The following is a 16,614-nucleotide window of genomic DNA, read 5'->3' on the forward strand; positions in this document are numbered from 1 at the left end:
CTTCAACACATGAGTCTTTGGGGACCAATCCAGATACAAAGTCTAGCTGTTTCTCTTTGATGGGTCCAACGTGAACTAAGAGGTACTGGGGTACAAGGGGCTATTTCCTTGAAAGGTGTTCCTGTAGTGGACCTCCTGTGCATAGAGGGTCCTCAGGGATTAATCAGTGGGGAGTCTTTGGTGGAACAGAAGCTGGATTCGGGGGCTCTCAGGTCTGTGTGTGAGACCTGAGCTGGCAGAGGCTCTCAGTTGTGGGGGATGTTGGGTAGTGTATTCCTTGAGTGTCACCTACCACGCCTCTGCCCCTGCCTTTCCAGAGCTGAGGGTCCCTGCTGATGCGAAAGTCTATCACGGCCTGATTGGAGGAGTGCATTATGACTTTCTTCTTCGAGAAACAGATGCCAGCAAGTCGTTGAAGGTCAAACCAAAGGAGGTAAACAGCCACCTTCTTCAGTCTTTACTCCTGGTGCCACTCCACATCCTCCAAGGGGACAAGAACCTCAGGTTCTGGATGGATGTTGTAGAATGCCCACAGAGCCAACTGCCAGGCTGGGTGGGGTGCAGTTGCTGGGCTTTGCTGATGTTGTCATCCCCCACAGTTCTTGGAACCTTCTGTGGCAGTGGCATCCAGGACCCCAGCAGCTGTGAGCAGCAGCTCTGCAGTGGCTGCAGGATCATTGCCCCAGGCCACCCAAAGCAATGAGTGCTGCATGAGAAAAGTCACCAGTAGCAGCTCCTCACTGCTTCACTCCAGCGAGCAGGTGGAAGACAGCCGCGTTGTTCACGTCCTCCTAGAGGGACAGAGCCTGAGGGAGACAAAGCGCATCCCGGTAAGCCCGACAGCAGGGCTGCCTCCTGGGTGTCCACACAGTGGAAGGCAGGAGACACAGCCAACCCCAGGGCTATGGTGGGAAATAAAGAAGAGAGAGGTCCGTCTTAAGGGCTTGACCTGAGGAGGGAGAGCATCAGCATGCCCAGCTTCAGTGGTGAGTGGGCCTGTGTATTGTGGGTTTTGCAGGCCAGAAGTGCAGACGGAAGTGCTGTGGACAGATGAAGGCAGAGATATGTCCAGGGTGCAGGCTGCAGTGCCTAGAACTTGGTATTCTCAATGAGTGAAGTTGGAGCAGAGGAGGTGGCAGTGACTTGTCACATGTGTAGGAGGGGATGTGTTCCTGGTGGCAGGGAAGAGAACCTCCTTAGCATGACTAGGTGTAGGAATTTGGGGTCGGGATCACCTGGGGGGTCATGCCAAAGCTTCGGAATGTTAGGCTTTGCATGTATGTAAATACGGAGCTAAAGGGGTTCTTGGCAGAATTTCTATGGATGTGCAGTAGACACGCTAACGCTGCAGGTGTCCAGCTGCAGAGGAGACATGTTCAGTGACTGCCAGTGCTGAGTCAAGTACATCATTACAACCAGACCCGCACCGAGCTTCCAGAGGCCAGGGCCTCTCAAAGCTATCATGAAGCACTCAAGTGCACACTCTTGTATCTGAGTCTGTTTTGTGTCGTGGCAGTCAGGACCCAAATTTTCAGTGCATCTGCCTCTTCCACCCACAAAGGCAGCCTGCATCCCAGATCACACTTGGTGCGCAGATCCCTGGCCCATTGCTCTCATCTCAGTGAGATGAGAGTGTGTCTGTGCATAGGCAGTTTGGTCCTTTGACATGAGTGGAATGTGGCTCCCCAGGGGGAGGGGAGATGGCAGGTACAGGCAGATATTTGTACCAGGATTGTTCTAGTAGCACATTGCAAGAACCCAGGTGGTATATGGAGGACACACTCAGGTAGCAGGATAACAAGATTGTGCCCTTGTATATGTAGCTGAGATTTCTCCTGAATGTTTGACCACAGTCTTCTGGGTAGCTCTTCTAAAAGCCATTCTCTGATGACATTTGTCCCACCCTGATCCAGGTGACCTTTCAGGAGACGGTGACAAGCCTCATCCGCAGGGCCTTGGACCAAAATTTGTTGCAGCATGAGGATGTGGACAACTTTGAGCTGCTGTATATGATGTCTGAGGATGAGAGTAAGTAGGACAATCAGACAGTGGGGAGACATGATCCACAGTGGGCTCAGGATAACTGACAGCCAAGAGAAAGTGGGCCTTGGCCCCAAAATACCAAAGTGTGATGGGCCTGGCGGAGACTCTCAGGGGTTGTGGGTGTTTTGTGGTATAATCCTTGAGTGCCACCTAACAATTCTCTCCACTTCGCTCTGCAGAAATCAAGGTCTCTGACCACTCACTCGTGTGTCTGTCCATGAATCTGGGAATACAATATTTCATCCTGAGGAAACGCCCCCAGGTCAAGGGAAAGGAGGTAAACACCTACCTTATTCAAGCTGTGCATGTGCTGCCATTCCACTCCGACCTGAGGAAATAAGAAGCCTCAGCACCTGGACATATTTGCTGGAAGCCCATAGAGCCAACTGACAGTCTGGGGTGGCTTTCTGTTTCTGGGTTTGCTGATGTTCCATCCCCCACAGTTCTCAGAATCAACCTGCAAGTCCTCCAGGCCGCTTTCCCACAAGCAGGTGGGAGACACCTGCTTAATTCGTGTCCACTTAGAAACGCAAAGTCCAGAGATGGCCAAGAGTGTTCTGGTAAGCCTGGGAGCAGGGGTGTCCCGTGGTGCTTACACCTGGGTGGGGAGCAGACACTGGTCCAATACCATGGACTACTCATGCCCTCTTGAATTTGGAGCTTCTGGATGATCAGGAGGATAGATGGGAATCAAGAAGGGAGAGGTCAGTGTGAAGGGCTGGAGCTGAGATGAGCGAGTGCAGCAGCTTGTCCACTGCCATGTCTGAGGGAGTCTGTGTGTCAGGTGGCAGCATGCAGTCCAGAAGGGCAGGGACAGGTATGGGTGACAGATGAGAATAGGACAGGAACTAGGTTGCAGGTTCCCTTGTATGGGATGCTGACGTCTATGGAGGAGGACAGCAGTGTGAGGTTCTCCATGTTCCTTGAACAAGGAGCTGAGAGAGTCTCTCTGCAGAGTCGATATGGATGTGGAGCAAGCACACTAAATGTCCAGGTAACCCAATGACCACCCTTGCCGGATGAGGTGCCCTCCTACATCCCAGCCAGCACTGAGCCTCTGGAGGCCAGGAGCTCTCGTGGCTATCTTTCAGCACTCCTGTGTGTGGTCATGTTCCTGGGTCTGTTTTTGGCCCTGGCAATCCAGACCAAAGCCTCTAGGTTTTGTGCCTAGGCCATTCCCAATGCCGCCTGCATCCTCGGGCATACCTGGGATCTTGGAGGCTATTGTCCCATTCCTCCCAACTTGTGGGATGAGATTGCATCTGTATGCAGGTAGTGGGGTCCTTTCACTCCGAGAGGAGTGCAGCTCCACAAAGAGCAATGGCAGGCCCAGGAAGTCCTATGTACAAGGACTGGGCTAGTAGCCTGTGGGAAGAGCCCACACGATGAGCAGGAGGTCAGCCTCAGGTAGTAGGGTCATGGATGTTGCACTTGTATTTAGAGTGGAGGTGCCTCCAGAATGCCCCTGCCCACTGTCCTTGAGTAGTCACTTCAAGGCCCATTTCCTGAAGGCCTGTCTCCCATGCTGCTCCAGGTGACCTGCCAGGATAGGGCTCCTGTTGTCATCCGCAGCGCCCTCGACCTACACTTCCTTACTGAGGAGAATCCAGAGGATTATGAGCTGGGCCAAATCATCTCTCGCCGTCAGAGTAAGTGAGACAATCAGATAGCAGAGAGCAAGGGTCAGGATGTGGACTCAGGTCAACTCTTAGCAACAAAGAGTAGTCTCTGACCCCCAAGAACACTCCAACAGGTGTGTTGGGTTCGTGCACAAAGCCAACTGCACTTCTGCTGGTGGAAGGTCTTGAGGTCCAATAGTATACCCCAGTGGATATTGCGGCTCCCCACCAGGTGCCCTCCCCTGGACGTGAACAGGCATCCAAAGCTGACATCTTTGAGGAGTGAGGAGGAAAGCCTCTCTCCAGGAGCAGTATGTTTTCATGGTCTGGGATAGGAGTGGTTTCAAAGGAACATGGGAATGCATGGGCTAAAGAGGGAACTGGCATTTTGTGGACTGAAGCAGTACTATTGAAAGCCTTCTGTGTGACCAAAAAACCACTGCCTGGGCAGAGCATTGCCAGGATTCTAGCAAGCAGTAACAGGATGAAATTGGGAAGAAAACACAGCCTGGGAGACAGCCTGAATCATCTGTTTTTGCATAAATTCCATGGTCTTACGCACCTGAGTCCACTAGGCAAGGAGTGATCACAATAGCCAGGTTGTGATCCCTAACTAAAGTCAGATGAGGGCTTCCTGAGCACTTAGCCACAGAGCTCATCTGATAATAATGCCAGCGCTTTTTTTGTTGGTTGGTTGGTTGGTTGGTTTTTGTGAGCCAAACACCACAGCAGCCATTATCCCAGCCTATGTACCCTGAAGACCACCATCCCTATGAGTTCTAGGATCACTTGTCTCCTATCTTAACCTACTGTTAGGTTAGTAGAGTCTATGGAAGAGGAAGTCTGTCTGGGGCCTTGGTAGCCTAAGAAATTCATAGCAGAGATCTCCACATCCAACCCAGAAGGGATGGAGAACAGGCTCTAGGTTAGAGGAGGGCGACAGGAAACACATGTTCAGAGGAAGGAGAAGCGGCTGTTGTATTCCCCCACTCGGGGTCATGGCACCACTGGGCCATACACCATGTTGGAGGGAAGCAGTCCCTTTGCTGGTCTTTGGAACCATTGTTCTCAGTAGGGCAGTATTTGGAATGTGGCCTCCATTCTCAGAAGCCTGGTTCACATGGAGGCGGGCTCCACCAACGCAGAAGCATGGCTCTAACGTGGTATCCGTGCTGGTCAGCCTGTCCTCACTGTGGCCATACTTGAGGAAAATAACTCAGAGGAGGAATCCTAGGCCTTTTCTCTGGGTTTCATAGCTTTCTCTTTGGTTGTGCACTGAGGCTGTCCATAAAGCTCTAGTGTGTGGCAGTGGAGAGCTCCTCAGCCCTTGCCACAAAGGCATAGACTGGGAGAGAGAGAACGAGGCTGGCAGAGAGGGAGAGAGAGAAAGATGGAGAGGGAGGACCTCTACTTGGAGAATGAGGATTCAGTGGAGCCAACAGGAACAAGGTACTGTTGCCCAGGGCACAACCCTGTTTAGGTCTTCCTCCAACCATGCTCAACCTTTCTTCCAGTCCCTCCCACCCCCCAGTAGTGTATTCATCTTGAATGAGAATTTCATGTTGACATCAGAGCACTCACCATCCAATGCTTCCCTCCAAACCCACCTATGAAGATGGCTCATGTGGGGACTGAATCTTCGGCACAGGAGCCTTTTGTGGGAGATTTCAGATGCAAACCCTAGTGGTGTGCTTTGGCAGATGCAAGAGGACCTGAGATATTCTGGAGTCCAAAGCCTTTGGTAGGAACAGACATTAGGTCTGTTGAAGTGCTCTGCCTAGTTCTTCCTCAGGGAGGACTGTGGAGGCTGTCTTTGTTGGTATTGGTGCTGAATTGGAGAGCTCTCAGGTGTGTGGCTCTGGCCTTTTCTGGCACAGGCTCTCAGATGTTGGCGTGTCCTAGGGAGCACCTCCTGAGTGCCACCTTCTTTTTGTACACCCCTCTCTCCCCAGAGCTGAGGATTCCAGCAGAGGCCAACGTATTTTATGCCAAGAATCCTCACAAAAAATCCAACTTTGTGCTGAGGAAAAGGAGCCTCTCCCAAAAGAATGATGGGTGGATCCAGCCTCAACCTCCCTCTCGTCCTGGAAAGAAGGCTCCAGCCCTCCTGAGGATGCTTGCAAAACCATTCTGCTGCTGTGTGCCTGGGCGGGGCTGAGGCAGCCCAGGAATATTTACATTGATTACTATTTTCTTCAAAGTTTGAATCTATAGTTTGCCATTGTCCTTGACCTTGTTTAGTAACACAGTTGTTACTCTATCCTGTATTTGTTGTTTCCATTAATATATTATTATTTTAAAATATATATGTTTTTGTTACCTGATCTACTGTGATGATTTGAGTATACTAAATGTAGCAGTGATTCCTAAAGGACACATCCAAACCAACAGGAAGGAATGTTTCATTCTATCAGCAAGAACTTTGGTTTTTAGGAGTTTGGCAGATGGCATTATCTGAGTCAGTTTTCCAATGGGGGCAATGAAGTATCAGCTATGATGGTACAAACACAAACAAAGACACACAAACACACACAAGAGCACACACACTCACTGAGAGATAGATAGGCAGATGGAGTTGGTCTCTGCTGAAATACTTTGGAGACATGGTTCTGATTTCTCCCCTTTTGGAGTATTTTCAATTGCACAAGGTGTCTTGCAAATGAACCCATGTCTGAGGAAGACATGCATGTGTACTTCACATGCCACTTTTCACATAGCAGGAAGGTCATGTAATATTTTTCATGCAGCTGTCTTTTGACTGTGAACCATCCCATGAGGTCAGCTGTGGAATTTTCAACTTGTAGCATCACAATGGGGATCCACTCTTTGGATTTGGGGATATTTCCGATTTTCTTGATTCAGATTGGAATGATATATATATTAGTTTTTGATGAAAATTCTGCATTTGATGGTAATGAATGTCGTGCATCTAGGAATCTGTAGAGTGCAGACAATGAATGGATGCCTACTGTTGTCTGGACTGGTCTGAAAAGTCCTGTAGCATCTGAGCATGTGTGAGGGCTGTACAGGTCTTGCAAAAAGTCCAGGTCAGATGATCCTGCACAAAGCTGAACTCCTAGTGGTCTCCACAACAGTGTAAGGGCCAAGGAGAAACACACTTCCACACAGAAGTTGGGAAGCTACCTTATGAAGGTGATCATAGATACGGGATTATTAATATATCCAGGTTGGCATCTATTATTTTTTTAGCTTTTGACTTTCGCAGCTGTGGGCATCTTGACAACCATCAACTCCCTGTAAGCACAGACAACTCTATAAGAACCTGAGGATAAATTTCCCTGTGCATGTCCCCTTGTGAAACTGCTTAAGCACCGCCTGGTTTACACACAGGTGGAATTTCTAGGTCAAAGTGTGCATGTTTACTTCTTTGACTAAGCACTGCCAGGTGGCTCTTCTGCATAGCTCTACCTGTGGCCAGGATTGTATTATCTAGCTTTCTAACTTTTGCATGTTGAGTAGATACATAGTGGGAGCACACTGTTTTTGTTGGTATTTTTCTTGGTATCTATTCTGATGCTTTTCACTGGGGGATTTTTTCCTGTGAAAATGGGCTTCCTCTACTTGACCTTATTTTCTTCTTTTTAAAATTTTTTCAATGTGACTTTTTAATTTTAGTTTTATTAAAGACATTGCCCCTTGCTTGCATAGTCTATATCTAAAGCACTAGTCCTTGCTCCAAGGCCCAGCTTGCTCTCAGCTGCCCCAGGAGGGGAACAGTCTTTGGCGGTAGACAAGAGACACCCCTGCAGGGGGCACAAGTGCTTTGGCCCTCTGGTGTCTTGCCAGCAGTGCTTCCCATGCTCACAGAGGGTTTCAGACACTGAGTCAATGGTCCAGGTGGTCTTTTGTTCAGTCTGATCTCAAATTGAGCTCCTCTGAGAGGTCATATTGAAGTCCTTGTGTGTACCTGATCCATCATTTTAAACAATATTCCAAGTTCACTTTTTGTGTGTACGTGGGTTCTGGGGATTGAACCCAGGGCCTTGAGCCTGTGAGGCAAGTGACCTACCTGAGCTACACCCTCAGAGACCCCTGTAAAAGTATTTCCCCTTTGCCTCGGGGTCTAAGTTGCCAAGGCTGACCTCAAACGTTCCTCTTGCCTCAGCCTCCCTGGTGGCTGGCATGACAGGCATGCACCTGGGACTGTCACACTCGAGCCTGTGATGGGAACTCATGTGCATCTGTCCAGGGCTGAGCATGGTTAGGCAGAGCTGTGCTCCAGGCTCCCTGCAGGGCTGTGGAGGCTTCTGCTGCCCAGCAGCCCTGGTGCCATGGCCAGGGCTCCTCCCAGCCGAGGGCAGGCAGCTGCCCATTGCTGTAGGCTGACCTTATTTTCTTCTTATGGCACTCGTCCGTTCTCTGGAGTATGTTGTATGGTTTGTCCATTAGGAGTCTAACAGGTCCTCTAGAACCTTCAAACAATTAGTAAAATTCCTAAACAGTAAGTGAGCACGCGCAGAAATTGGGCTAATATTTTGGGAAGAACAATGTTGGATGATATATTCATGGCTTGAATAGATCATCCAACATGAAGTTATATTTTATTACTTACAAAATAATAAAATAATGAAGCAATACCATGGGCTGAGCTAAAATAGATCCTTAGGATCTTAGGCATTCTGTAATAAATCTGTGTCACTTGAAGTATAGAGTTGATCGACTCTGAGTAATGAAACAGAAGTAAAGGTATCAAAGCAAATGATCATCTGTTTCCAATTTTCTGTGATTTGGTTCAAGTGGTAAAGTGGTGATATTTCTTAATAATGGATCAAATAGGTTCATAATTGTTTTAGAGTACAATTAGATGCCTTCAAACTTTAGGCTACATGGGCACATTTGAGAACGGTTCCAGCCATTCTCTCATCCTTTGGGTCATTCCCCTCCTATGTCCTGTGAGACATTTTCTATGTGAGGCTTTAAGAAGAAGAAGAGAATATTCTGTGAAGAAAACCTTGTGATCTGTGCAGTATGAAGTTGAATGGATTCATTCAGAAATCAGAAATTCTATTGAAAGATATTTATTTGCATGAGCCAAATAAAACCTATTTTTAGGCATCCTGGTGAAGACAAGGTTTTATCTTTATGTCTCATTTTCTATGTTTTGTTGTTGTTGTTGTTGTTGTTAGAATGAAATTCATATGTTGCCAGACCATTCTATCAGATGTGTAACTAGATGCCATTTAAATTACCCACTTTTACATGGTAGACAGTTTTTAATGAACACTGCCTGTCTGCACCTTTTTTAAAAACAGGACTGGGATCAGAAGCCCAAATACCAATGGTTAGCTGGAACATATTTTTCATTTGGCCTATCTGTCAGTATTCCCTGAGGTCATCTGTGCAATCAGCTTCGTTACTCCTGCTCCCTCACTGGATTTCATAGAAACCATATGCTATGTATGAATCAGGGACACCAATCCCACAACATAGCATTCTTTGAATATCCAAAGTCCCACTTTTCACTTCGCCATGCCTGAGATCAGCAGTAATATTTATCAGCAAATGTGAGATTTTCAAAGATCCAATTCTATGTGCTCCTTTCTCATAGAGCCTTAGGCAGGGATATAGCATACATAAATATTAAGTAAAGTCCATAGTTTTTAAAATGTCATCCATTGAATAGTTGACACATGTCTGAGATATACTTTTTATTTTGGAGGAGGTATTATTTAATAGGGAATTCCAACAGCTACCTAATAGTGAAATGAGAAGTCTTGCATCCATTTTATTTTGTTTCTGATGATTTTTATGAGTAAGGGTAAGATACTTCCTTGTTCTGATGCAGATGTTGCCCACTTTTGTGAATGGATGCGGGGTGTCACCTACTACTTGCATATCTGCATATTGGGCTTGACACTGCTATCGTACTTGGTAGTTGGCAAAAAGTCAATACTGAAGTTAAGCTCTTGTGTTCTAGCAGCAGAGCTGAAGATCCTTGATGTGCCACCTTCTGCAATCCATGCTGCTCTCTTCATGTTCCTTATTGACTTCCTGGTGATGAGCATCATGGTCTCCTGGTCTTGAGAATGGCCAAGCATTGCTCTGTGAATGTGGAAGATGGGCATGTGGAAGGCTCCAGGGAGGAGGGATCATTGAACATGTACTCTAATCCATGTGCCTGTTGAATGACCTGTTTTTTTTATTTTTGGGTTTTAAGGGAGACACTGCCCTCAAACACTTCTGTGCAGCTGGGAATGCATGCTTCTGCTTCACCTTGCAGGAAGCATTAATGAATCCTTTCCAGAAGACATGAGAAGAGAGAAGTGAGCCTCTGGTATCATGCAGGTTCCTTGCATTGCCCATGGGCTAGAAGAGAGAAGAGTTGCTTCATGAGATTTGATCCCCTTTTTCCTGAAAAGTTCCACACAGAGGTGAGTCCCCAGCATGTTTAGAAATCATTTCAGACACCTTTCTGGACGGAATTGAATCCGAGCCCCTGATGATGTGGAAGAGCTAAAGATGGGTTTGCTATGAATTTTCTATTTCATTCATCAGGGCCTGAGTCAAGTCAGTCATTGTGCTGTCAACACATGAGCTGCTGGTCAAATGTGAGGAAGTGGTCTTGCTTTATGAAAACACCACCCTGATTCAGTGAGCCAGAGGCAGCCTGCAGTCCCTGTTTTCCTGTAAAGGCAGATTGCTGTGGATGGCCTCTGGCCTCGTCATGCAGCCCTGCTCAGAGTAGGGGATTGAGGGACCAGGCAGATCCCTAGTTCCTTTTGACCTTTATTGCCATTGGGCCACCCCAGGATTCTTGGACTCTACCTGGTCTTCTGGCCTGGGTCAGGGGATGTAAGGTTTGGAATCCCCCTCTGTGGCAGGATCCCAAGCCCCCCCCAGCCACTTGAGGACAGGCACAGCCTTCCCTAATTGTGTTAGAGTTGGAGACTTCTCCCACCCATCCTCATCCATGCTCATCCCACATTTTGTAGCTTGACACCTGAGGACCTTTATTCATTGACTTAGTTGTTAGTGATGATGGTTACTAAGACTAAGTGACTCTTTCAAGTCACATCACTTGCATGGTAGGGCTAGAGCATGGATCTTCCTAATTGATTTCATGGGACTCTCTCATGGAAACTGTGACTGCCTCCTAAACACACACTCTACATTTGGAGTGTCAAAATTCTTGGCACTGCCTCCTTGGCAAGTGTATCTTGTCTTCTACGTGGGAATTTCAAAAATATTTTCCTTTGGTTTGTGGAGGTCATGCAGAAGTGATTTCATTTGAAATAGCCCAAACAAGAAATACCAGTTGTCTTTTTCGCACATGGATGTGTGTAGTGAACATCCCTTTCTGTGTGCTTGCATGAGTTGCTCCTTTGAATTTGTTGAAGAATGGTTGGCTGGGGAGCAAGGTAACGAGAGATGGATATCAATGCTTGTCCAGTATTCTGAAGTGAAGAATGTATTGAGGATGTGAAGGCTTTTCTAGCCAGTTCCTATGGCTCAGTCAGGGATCAGTCAGAGGATTCTGTCTGGTAGACTCTTTGGAACATATGTCAAAGTGGCCTGGTCTTACCCTGTCCAGGACTGAATGCTGAGCTTGAGTGGGAGCTTCTTATCAGTTCAAGTACTTCCATGAGTCTGTCCTCTGTTCTCTTTTTTTTTTTTTTTTTCAGTTTTCAGTGGACATATCTTTATTTTATTTTATTTTATATGGTGCTGAGGATCGAACCCACTGACTCGCGCATGCCAGTCGAACACGTTACCACTTGAGCCACATCCCCAGCCCCCTCTGTTCTCTTTTTTCCGAGCAGTTTCTAACAGGAAAGGAGAACAAACATTGAAAGTACAGTGATTGATTATGTATACCAATGTTATTTGAATCAACTTTGTATAATTCAAAATTAACTTTTTGCTAGTAAAATTTCATATGTTGAGGAAATAATGAAAATATTGGGGTTGGGGGATGAGGATGGGCAAATCAAATATTTTTGAGCACCAAGACCTGTTTTTTTTTTTTTTTTTTAACTTAAATCATAAACTGCCTGAGGACCACAGCAAGTAGATATTTCCAGAGACAGTGGGAAGGTAGTAGCACATGAGGAAGGGAAGAGCTCTCAGGATGGGAAGAGGGGGCCGCTTCAGGACTCACCGGGCAAGGCACGAGGCTGCTGGCCATGGTACATGCCTGGGCCCACTGAGTGGGGAAGATCCATGCTCTGTGTCCCTCCACCCTCCTCTGTAGCTTGTGTTGGCAGCAGATCAGGGAATTGGGGTCAGAAGTGCTCCCAGTAATATAGGCACCAGCCCCCAGAGTGTGTTCCTAGCCCTTTCCCCACCTGGCCTGACTTGGTGCTTGTGTTGATGCATGGCTGAAACCCTACAGTCATCAGAGTGTGTCTGCGGTCCAGATCCACCCTGCATGGCCAACATGCTCAGACCTTCGGCTGGGTCCTAGGCCTGCTACAACCAAACTCTGTCAACTGGGTGGCCAACAACAGAGGAAGGGCCTTCCCTCAAGCTCCAGGGGCTCAACACACAAGGTGTTGGGCGGTCTCACTGCCAAAACACCTCACAGGTTCCTAGGGGACTGTCCCCCCAACTCTCCCAGCCCTTGCCCACTCTCCTATTGCTGTCCACGATCTGTGGTTCCCATATGGGCATCCCGCCCTGGCTCCAACCTCACATAGCTGGTATCCCCAAGTCTCCCTGGTCTCTGGGTCCAGACTCTCCTCTTCCTACAAGAATATCAGATATTGGATTTGGTCCCAGTTGATGCTGTGTTCCATCATGTGAGCTCTTAGCTTCATCACTGTGCAAAGACTCTTTTCCCACACAAGTTCGCACGACTTTTGGCTGGCTTAAGAATTTTCAGGCGACACTTTTCTAATGAGTACACTTTCCTTCCTTCCGATCTCCCCCCAGTGAGCATTCCTCGCACCCTTGTCCTAGTTCCTTTATGGCAGTTTCCCTCCTTATGGCTGAGAGGACCTAGTGACCCCTGGATTCACACGTTCTCCTTAATCACCAACACACTGCAGAATTCTCCAAAGGGCCATACATGCTCCTGGAAGTTGGTGTTGGAAATAGTTCTCCATCCATTAATCACTCCCTCACTCACTAATGTCCTTGTGTCCTTGAGAAAGGCTCTCCCTTTCCTGGTTTTCCTGAATAGAAATCCTCTTGCCTCTTGGGTGAATAGGGTTATGGGTTGTGCAGAGGGTGTTGGTCCACTGAGCATCTTAGAGACTGTCCTTTATGGAGCCTAATGATCCTCATTGGGGAATGAGGCCAGGGTCCTAACTGTGGTTAGTGTGAGGACACCCTGGGTTCAGAGAGGGAAAGAAGGACGAGGGAAACTCAGATGTCCCTTCATGGCCCCTGGAGTTAGAGGACTTACCCCTTTGCACCTGGGATCAGGAGACCTCATTTCCTCAAGGACACGCACACTCAGACGTTAATCTTGAGTGTGGGTTCCTTTCTGGGGTCCAGGGCTGTTGTTAGCCACCAGGAATGACAGTGCTCTCCATGCTGAGTGGAGCCATTTTTGCCAGGAAAGAGCCCGTGGTCACGCCTTGTGCAAAGCATCCCGCGCCAGGGGCTCCCATCCCTACATTCCTGTCCTGAAAGGAAACCACTCAGAGGCAAGGTGGGTCCAACCACCTCCCATGTGTTCACTCATCACTGTGTTCCAGCATCACCCCAGTTAACAGTCCTGATGGGATTGGATGTGGCTCAGAGTGTCACCCTCATGAGCTCTACCCTGCCACAGCTGCAGTTCTGCAGTGGGAGAAACTCAAAACCTCAAAACACATGCACATGAAAGAAAAGAGCAAGAGCCAGAGCCCAAACAGGCCAGGTGTGGCAAAGACAGCTGGAGTGCCTAGGTTGGGACTCAGAATTCTGTCAGTGGGGTGGCATTGCTGCTGGCACCAGCATGATAACCGAGAGCCAGCCCTGCTCATTTTGGGGAGCAGTGTGTTGGGGAAGGCAGCAGAAATTGAGAGGCAGGATTGAGTTTGGCCCTAGGAGGAGGTTGGGTAAGAGGCCAGTGTGGGTTGGAGGGCCTGGGCAGATAGAGAGAGGCCAGGGCACACCCCAAAGCCTGGAGACTGCACTGGATGTCCAGGGTTGTGAAACACCCTCCCCTCTTACTCACAACTGAGAGCAAGGGGCATTGATGAGTTCAGTTTGTGTGCGGCTGCATCCAAGGTGGCTCGGCTAGGCACCTCTGTTTCCTTGACTCAGGAGGCTGGGAGTCCAGGCTCCACCGAGGCTCGGCTGGGAGGATCGGACTCTGAGTTTATGCCTGTGTTCCTGGTAGGATCCATGTTGGCTGAGCCTCAGTGTTTTTGTAATGAGAGGATGGGTGACCGTCATGTCTTTATCACAGGACACACTTGCTAAATGGATTTGTTTGCTCTGAGGAGGAAAGAGAGAGGGGGGAGTGGTGCTGGAGACAGGGATGCAGACAGGGGTCATGGACTTGGCATAACTCAGTCTTGGAGGTGATATCCCATCACCTGTACCCACTTCAATTCCCATGAATCCAGAGGCTGAGCCCCCTTGAGGTGAGGGGTGAACCGGTTCTGGGCAGCAGGATGCTGTGGTACCTCGGAGTCTCTGTGAGACCCCAACACTAGACACACTTGGCCCTTTTGAAATCTTAGGAGAAGCCTTGGGAAGTTGTATGGCAGAGGGGAGCAGCCTCTGCATCTCAGTCCCCTCCAACTTGCCATGGTGTAGAGAGGGAACTGCAGCCACGATGGGACGGACATTGGCCATGTCCCTGTGTGGGACACAGGCCTGATTGAGTTAGGGTGCATTCTTTGTCTCTCCCCTTCTTGTGATTGTCCCATCTGTACATTTGTGCTTTAGCCACCTGTGAGTCCCATCTCTGGTTTCAGAGAGAATAGAGGGTGTTAGGGGCCAATAGACACAATAAACCCTAGAGATTAGATGCTACCCTACTTTCCAGAAAAGACTGGGCACACCATGAGTTGCACAATGATGGGACCAGGGTCCAAAAGCTGCTGAGAGGGAAGGACTGGTTGTGAATGCATTTTTGAAGGCTCCAAGCTGGAACTCTAGTGGCACCAAGCAGGGCAGATGCTGGTGGGGATGTTTGGGTAGTTGTTGGTGAACACCTGCGCACCTGAGATGGGTAGGCATGGAGGAGAAATCAGCAGCCCATAGGGCTTTTGAAAGTGGTCTTATGTGAAAAGAGGCTCAGGTATGGGCACAGGAAATGACATCATTGCCTTGACAATGGATCAAACAGAACATGGAACCCTGGTATCCAGGCACCCACTTCACTGACCAAGCCATCCGAGCTCACTTGGTTGGAGCCACTGGAGGGAGAAGGATGTTCTCCTGTGGTTGCAGACAATGCCGAGCCTCAGGCTCCCAGGAATCTCAGGGGGGCCAACTAGCCCTTTTGTGGATACACTGGGTGAGGCTTCATCTTAGACGCCAGAGCCTCTGGCGATTGTCGCAGAGGAGCTCAAGAGTAACAGTGAGTAGCACAGGGCAGGTGAGCCCAGCAGGCCCTCTAGTCTGATCCCTGATGAATGGCCCAGGACTCCTATTCTGACTCTGTGTGTGTGTGTGTGTGTGTGTGTGTGTGTGTGTGTGTGTGTTTGTACTGATGGGAACTGTCCCATTGTGCTTTGACTCTAGTGTATTGGCACAAGTCATTTTTCTGTTTGTCACCATTTCCATTTTGAACCCACCATTCTTGGTCCCAACCCAGGGTGAAAATGATCAGAACACGGAGGAGCCCTTCAGGGTTCAGAGCCTTGAACCTTACAGGCAGGACCAGCTTAGGAATGAGCTCCTGCCTGTCATTTGTGGGAGGAACCTACAGTTCAGCAGCAACGTGGGGTTAGTCTCCTGGGATTTCATCCCCACCCAGCAGGTGCTGGATCTCTTGTTCCCAAGGTAAGCACCAGACCACCAAGCCCAAGTGTGTAGCCCCCTCATGCCTCTGTCTTGGGGCTGCCATGTGCCTCTCAGGGACCCAAAGGTTTGTGATACCTAATGAGATAGAGGACCACACTCATAGTGGAATGTCAGCCCGGAATGGGAGGAGTCCTGGAGGTGCCTGCCACAGCCTTGCAAGGGCAGTGAACTTCCCCTCTCAGGCAGAGAAACCATCCTGACTCCAGCTGATCCACAGAGGTCCGTGGAGCAGTCCCCACACACTGGGCACCACAGCTCAATGGTGTGCACTGAGCTCATTCCCAGGTGGACTCAGTGAGGCCAGGTGGTCTTTCTGGTGTGATGTTGGCTTTGTGAAGAACGTAGATCTGTGCCAGAGGCGTCTCAAAACTCGGGCCTTGGGAAAAGCACTTTTGGGTTAATAAAGACATGTTAGTTTCCATAGTGGGACAGAGCGTCCTAGCTGGGACATAGCTGGACAGGGGCTTTGGACATGGCAGCTCCCACACCCAGAGATATGTGGGAATCAGCAGTTTGGGCTCATTCACTGGTGAACATGGAGAAAGCACCCACTGTGTGAAGACACGTTTCCAGTCACGTTTCATAATTCAGTGAAAATTGGGGTGCAAATGATTGCCATTGTGTCCCTTTTCATGGGGTCAGCCTAAACCGCAGGTGCCATGAGTACATATCCTCCATGTGACTGCATCCCTGACTCCATGAGGCATAACTGCACGTTGTCCTCTTCAGTGACTATGGTGGACCCTTGGACCAACTTCAACATGGAATGGGCTTGGGGTCAAGAGGGTGGGCTCCTGTTTCCAGAATAGGGACCTGCAAGGTGATTTGACTTGGGAAGGCTGAGGAAAGACTGCTCTCCCCAATTCAGTTTTCTGCCTGCAGTGTAAGGTGTGGGGCTTCAACAGTAGGAGGGGTAAGGCGGGGAGTTGTAGGTGGAGTCAGGGTCCTCTGAGGAAGGCCCTGGGATAATGGATCCCCCCACACCACACCTCCCTGTCCTCCCCCAGGGCCACAGAGATGTGGT

The 16,614-nt window shown here is 48.9% G+C and overlaps 1 protein-coding gene across 1 annotated transcript in view; it reads left to right on the forward strand.

Annotated features, from left to right (window-relative positions):
- Window positions 1–408: 408 nt before the first annotated feature.
- Window positions 409–16,614, forward strand: part of LOC144251280 (uncharacterized) — a 41,953-nt gene continuing 25,747 nt past the window's right edge. The window contains exons 1-8 of the mRNA XM_077794322.1: window positions 409–433; window positions 600–830; window positions 1,914–2,028; window positions 2,223–2,320; window positions 2,487–2,603; window positions 3,578–3,692; window positions 5,615–5,757; window positions 15,382–15,569. Of these exons, the coding sequence (XP_077650448.1) occupies window positions 711–830; window positions 1,914–2,028; window positions 2,223–2,320; window positions 2,487–2,603; window positions 3,578–3,692; window positions 5,615–5,757; window positions 15,382–15,569 (896 nt within the window). The 5' untranslated portion in view covers window positions 409–433; window positions 600–710. The remainder of the gene's footprint in view (window positions 434–599; window positions 831–1,913; window positions 2,029–2,222; window positions 2,321–2,486; window positions 2,604–3,577; window positions 3,693–5,614; window positions 5,758–15,381; window positions 15,570–16,614) is intronic.

This window comes from Urocitellus parryii, assembly GCF_045843805.1.
Source record: "Urocitellus parryii isolate mUroPar1 chromosome 12 unlocalized genomic scaffold, mUroPar1.hap1 SUPER_12_unloc_3, whole genome shotgun sequence".
NCBI classification, from domain to species: domain Eukaryota; kingdom Metazoa; phylum Chordata; class Mammalia; order Rodentia; family Sciuridae; genus Urocitellus; species Urocitellus parryii.